We start from the raw sequence: 6000 nt of genomic DNA, 5'->3' as shown, positions 1-6000 counted from the left end.
GGATTAGAGGCCTGAGCCACTGTGCCCAGCCTGGAGACATTTTCTGTTCTCAGATTGGGGAGAGAGAGGTATTGGCATCTAGTGGGCAGGGATGCTGCTAAACGTCCTGAAATGCACAGGACACGCGCCTCCCCCAACAAAGAGTTATCTGACTCCAAATGTCAATAGTCCTAAGGTTGAGAAAGTCTGTATTGCATAGATTTTGCTCTCACAAAGACTCCCCTTTTACAGATTAGACAACTGAGGCCCAGAGAAATGACGTGTCTTGGCCAAGGTTACCCTGCCAGTTGGATTTGGACCAGGATACAAATGCAAGCCCGCTTCATTCCATGGTCCATTATGTTCCCACTATGTTCTCCCCTCGTGGTAGACAGAATTCATTTAAAGATGAGGAAACAGAGGCTGAGAGAGGTACTGTGACCAGTTTAAGGTCACAAAGCAGAGCTACTCCAGAGGCCTTTATTAGGAATAAAAATATAAATAAAAAACCAGCTACCTTTGGAGACAAATGACTCCACTACCCAAGTGTGACAGGCTCACCTACCTCATGTCCTTTACACCTTGCCCAGGAGAACTTCACTCAGCCCAAGGCCCAGATCAAATGCTACCTTGCCCATGATCCCAAAGAAAGAAGTCAGAGAGGGCAGAAGCCACCTCGTTCTCTCCCTGTGTCCTTAGGCACTTACAGTATTGAGAGGCCAATATCCTAGGCTTTTGGAACAGCGATAAATAAGCAATGTTTCTGTCCATAAAATGACTATAGAAGTAGATACTATGTGAATCACTTCCTGCAGAGACAATACAATCTCTGCTCCGGAAGTTTGATTAGGAATTGTATGGGCCATTAGAGAGCGGGGCCAGGCCTAGAGGGCCGTTCACACATGCAATAATAGAAAGAACAGGCCGGGCGCGGTGGCTCAAGCCTGTAATCCCAGCACTTTGGGAGGCCGAGACGGGCGGATCACGAGGTCAGGAGATCGAGACCATCCTGGCTAACATGGCGAAACCCCGTCTCTACTAAAAATACAAAAAACTAGCCGGGTGACGTGGCGGGCGCCTGTAGTCCCAGCTACTCGGGAGGCTGAGGCAGGAGAATGGCGTGAACCCGGGAGTTGGAGCTTGCAGTGAGCTGAGATCCGGGCACTGCAAGCCAGCCTCCGCCCCAAAAAAAAAAAAAAAAAAAAAAAAATAGTAAGAACAAACATTTACAGAGAACTTTCCAGGTGTTGGGCGTGTGCTAAGTAGTTCCCATGGAACCCCTGGAAGGACCTTGGAGCTAGGTACCATGATCATTCCCATTATACTGATGAAAACACTGAGAATCTTGAGGCAAGGAAACCAGCCCAAGGCCGCCCGGCCAGCAAGTGGGGAGCTAGGATTTGAACCTGAGCAGCTGACTCTAGGCCCCAGAGCTTCCTCCCCTCTCCATACCTCCCGATAAGGTGGGTGAGGACATTTGCCAAGCGGTTTGATGATGATCTACATCACCCAGAGCAACCTGACAAGAAGCTGGGTTTCCCAAGGCCTTATCCCAGAGGGTGGGTGGATGGAAGTGGGAGCAGGCAGGGTACCTGCCACTTGATCAATAACTCGAGAGCAGGTAATAATTTCTTCTGGGAAAGGTGGAAAGGGTCGGGGGCAAAGAAGTTCAGAAAGAAAACGAAGGAAGGAAAGAGATGGGAAAGGGAGCGGGAAAGAGAAAAGTGAGAGCGAGTGCGCGCCACGCATATTCCTTCCCAAGGTCGTGGCAGCGCCGAGGGCACCGCGAGGGCCCGGCGCTCCCGGGAAGGGCCTTCACTGCCCAGGCAGCGGCCGCCCCTCTCTTCCCGGGGCCGCGGGGGCGCGCGTGGCGGGGCTGGCTTGCCCCCGAGCGGCTCCGCCGCGAGCTTTCCCAGCCCAGTGTTTACTCCGAGCGGCGGCCGGACCTGCAAGCGGGAGCCTGCGCGCGGCGGGTGTCGCGTGTGCCGGGTGGGAGTGGCGTAGCCCGCGGTGGCGCCGGGCTGGGGGGCACCACGCGTCTGGGTGCGGAGTTGGTGAGCTTGGCTCGGCGTGCGCGCGGCCTGGGACTCCCGGCTCCGCGGGGCCCTTCGGGAGGTTCCCGCCCGACTCCTGAGCTTGCGACCGAGGCGCCGAGCGCCGCGCCGCGTCCCCAGGGACCCCGTGCACGCGCAGAGCGCCTCTACGGCCGAGCGCGGCGTGGCACTTGGCAGACGCTCCCTGGCGCGGGGGCGGGGGGCCGCCGTCTGGGAGCCCCGAGGGCCGCCTCCTCCCGCCCCTCGCCCGGCCCCCGCGCGCTGCCTCCGCCCCCGGCCCAGCCGCCCGGCCCCCAGTCCCGCCCGCCGCTCCGGGAGCCCGGCCCGCCGCTGAGCCCGGCCCGCCGGCGCGCCCCGTCCGGGATGGGGCGCCTGGACGCCTGAGCTGCCGCTCGGCGCGACCTCCGCGCGGGGAAAGGAGCCGGCGCCGCGCGGCCGCGCGAGAATGGAGGCGCCCAGCGGCAGCGAGCCCGGAGGCGACGGGGCCGGGGACTGCGCCCACCCGGACCCCCGGACCCCTGGCGCCGCGGCGCCCAGCTCCGTCCCCGGCCCGTGCTCGGCCGCCCGGGAGTCGGAGCGCCAGCTGCGCCTCCGCCTCTGCGTCCTCAACGAGATCTTGGGCACCGAGAGGGACTACGTGGGCACCTTGCGCTTCTTGCAGTCGGTTAGTATCGCCCGGGAGCGCGGGGACAGCTTTCCCTCCAGCCGCTCGCCCCGCTGCGTTCCCCACAACCTGTGGCCGTGGTCCCCGTGGGTGGAGAGAGTCGCCTCGGGGGCGCCCCGCGGGGCGCGCAGAAAGCGAGGGGAGAGCTGTCCCGTCGCCTCCTTCCCTGGGCGGCGCACGGTCCTGCTCAGACCCGGGCTCTCCCGCACTCCACTTCCCCGCGGCGCGCGCTGCCCTTTTGTCTTTTCTTCCCCCTCCTTGCCTTTCAAATAGTTTTAAAATTAGTTACATCCGCGATGCAGAGGCTTGGGGACCCCGGCGCCGGGAGCTCGCGCTCCTGCGTCTTTTTCCCAGGAGTAACTTCGCGCCCAGTGCACCACTCGTCTAGGACAGACCGTAGGAGCCCCAGAGTCCAGCGTCCCTGCGCGTTGGTGGAGTAGGATAAAACCTGAAGCTCAGAGGAGGGACGGGGATTGACAGAACCCCAGGGTAGAACCCGCCATGCACAGGTTTTTGCTGGAGTTCGGGGAGAGTGGATTTCGAACTCACGACTCGGCAGTCCAGGCTCCCTAACTCTATCCACCCCCCAACTCCCCACCTCCAAGTGCACAACCACGATCTCAGACTTCGTAAAATAACAACCGAGCACTTACTATGTGCCAGGCACCTTAAATGTGTCATTAATTAGCAGGTTTAACCTTCACAGGCGTCCTATGAAGTAGGGACGAATATTTCCCCTATTTTTAATTAAAAAAAATTTTTTTTGAGACGGAGTCTCCCTCAGTCCCCCAGGCCGGAGTGCAGTGGCGCAATCTCGGTTCACTGCAACCTCCTCCTCCAGGTTAAAGCAATTCTCGTGCCTCAGCCTCCGGAGTAGCTGGGATTACAGGCACGCGCCAGCTACCACGGCCGGCTAATTTTTATATTTTTAGCAGAGAGGGGGTTTCACCATGTTGGCTATGCTGGTGTCACTTGAGGCCTGGCCTCAAGTGATCCGCCGACCTCGGCCTCCAAAGTGCTGGGATTACAGGCGTGAGCTACTGGGCCCTGCCTCCTTCCGTTTTTAGGATTGGGAAAGTTTAGCTCCAGAGAGGCCGAGTAGCTTGCCTGGGATCGCACAGCTGATTAAGTGGGGGTACTGGGCTTTGAACTGGGACGATCCCAGCTAGTGTTTTAAACCCCTATTCTATGCTGCATTTTGCTTTTGTTTTTTTTTTCTGTGAGAGGGAGGAAGGGGCCACTTCCCTACTCTCCTAGGAAGTGAGAAAAGTGGCCAGGGGGTGGAGGGGGTGGGACAGGGCAGAGCCTTGGATGGAAGTTAGGAAACTATAAAGGCTTTAATCTCCGTGCCTCCTGCTGAGGCCTCATTTACTTCCCTTCTCTGCTCTAGGAAGTCTTTTAATCCTGGTTCAGGAAGGGCTGGTGTAGGGGTGGCTCTCTCAAAGACCCTAGAGCCCGGCTCTGTAGCTGCCAGTCTTTGGGAGAAAGAGGGAGACTCTGGAGTCCTCTGGGGCTCCCCATGGCTTAGGGGTGCAAGGGAGGCTGTGTGAGATCAGAGTTCCAACTCAGGGAGAAGACAGCCCTAGACTAGAGCCCTTCTGCCTGTGAAAGGAGATGTACTGGGGGAAGGGGGGTGTGGGAGAGGGGGTTGTGCAGAAGCATTGAAAACCATTTGGCCGAAGGACGCTTCTAGAAAGGGCTGTAAGAATAAGGCAAGATTGGCTTTCTTTTCCATCCCTTCTTCTCTCATAGTTTTGGGGGGTGGGGCGGGGTGAAGAATTTGTTCAGTTAGAAGCTGGCAGTTTCTGAATTAAACGTGTAGATAACCCTGGTGTCTATGAGCAATGTCAAATTCTAGGGAACTCCTGACTTCTCCTTCTGAGCCACTCCCTGCCCCTCTGCTTGGAAGAGAAACAGGAAATACAAACCAATTTTTATATTAATGGGAAAGAAAATATACCTCTCCCTCCCACGCCCCTGCCCTAGATGGTTTGTTTCATTTTAGAACAGATCTAGATTGTGTTTGAGTTAACTGTGGTTTTAAATCGTCCACGTGTAGAGTCGGAGGAAGCTGGAATAATGGAAATTGATTGGAGTCAACCGTTCTTATTATTCAAGAAACAGGAAAAAAAGATTTCTCTGCTTTCACATTATCTCTTTGACACTTTATATTTGCTGACTTCATCACATTTTTCTTTTAGTATCTGATGTATTAGTTCTGAGATGAATTGATTCTGACTTGGATGTGTGTCTTGGACCAGTCATGCTGCCTGTCCTGACCTCAGTTTTCACACCTGTGAAACAAGGAGGGGGAATCCGGACTTCCTTTCTGCCTTGTCCTTCTGTGTCCCCAAGCTGGTGCCAGAAACAGACGGATTGTGTAACCTGACCAGCCATACGTTGTTTGTGAGCCACCAGGAGTCCTTTCTCATCTTGGCCCGTCAGGAATGGCCCCTAAACATCCTAAGGCATTTTCCTTTTCAAAACTAACCTGGGGCTTAGAGCTTCTGGAACTGCTAATTACCAAGGCTTTCCATGGCTACAAGGCTGGCAGCCTCAGGTTGTGATTCTCTTCTGTCTTCCCACTCTCTCTTCTCAGCCTTTATATTTGCTAAGGGATTTTCTCCGCTGTCTCCTGGCTTGGAAGAATGCACGGTAATCCCTCCCTGCTTTTATTTCCATGTGGTTAGAGGCAGGCCTTAAAGGACCACCCTGGCCTCCGTGTGTCCCTGGTGTGAAGGCCCCATCAGCCCATGGAAACCGTGGAAACTAACCCCCTTGATAGGAGTCATGTGTGACTTCTGTCCTCAAGGAGAGGACAGTGTAGTGGAGGGTGGCCAAATGGGTGTTTTTAAAAAAACAATCCAAGTACAAGGCTCTGGAGCCAGACTGCTTGAGGTTAAGTCCTTGGACTTGTGACCTTGGGCAAACACCTTAACCTGTTTGAGCCTTATTTGTAAAAAGAGGGATGGTAATAGGTCCTATTTTATAGGTTTTTTAAAGAAGATAAATGAGTTATAGAAATTGATGTAAAGAACTTAGAACAGTGTCTGGCAGTAGGGTTTATAAGTATTTGTTATTGTTGTTGTTACAGGAAAATTAAATAGTACAGATAATTAGGGTTATGGAACTTCAGCATCCAGAGAGCAGAGGTGATCAGGGAGGGCTTCCTGGAGGAAGTGAGGTCTGAGTTAAGTCAGCACTGAGAGGAGGATGGGGGTTCTGAGTGAGTTTCCTTTTGACCCCCTAAACTCCGGCCACAGGAACCAGTGGTTTTGTTTGGTTCCAGGCGGAGGGCTTTGT

General features: G+C 55.0%; 1 protein-coding gene across 1 annotated transcript in view; it reads left to right on the top strand.

The window, feature by feature from the left end:
* The first annotated feature begins 2328 nt into the window (after window positions 1-2328).
* The window catches only part of PREX1 (phosphatidylinositol-3,4,5-trisphosphate dependent Rac exchange factor 1), a 204436-nt gene continuing 200764 nt past the window's right edge, over window positions 2329-6000 (top strand). Inside the window, exon 1 of the mRNA XM_023197325.3 lies at window positions 2329-2697. Coding sequence (XP_023053093.1) covers window positions 2479-2697 — 219 coding nt within the window. The 5' untranslated portion in view covers window positions 2329-2478. The remainder of the gene's footprint in view (window positions 2698-6000) is intronic.

This window comes from Piliocolobus tephrosceles, chromosome 20 (genome assembly GCF_002776525.5).
Source record: "Piliocolobus tephrosceles isolate RC106 chromosome 20, ASM277652v3, whole genome shotgun sequence".
In the NCBI taxonomy this organism is placed as follows: Eukaryota; Metazoa; Chordata; class Mammalia; order Primates; family Cercopithecidae; genus Piliocolobus; species Piliocolobus tephrosceles.
This window is presented reverse-complemented; position numbering and strand designations above follow the sequence as displayed.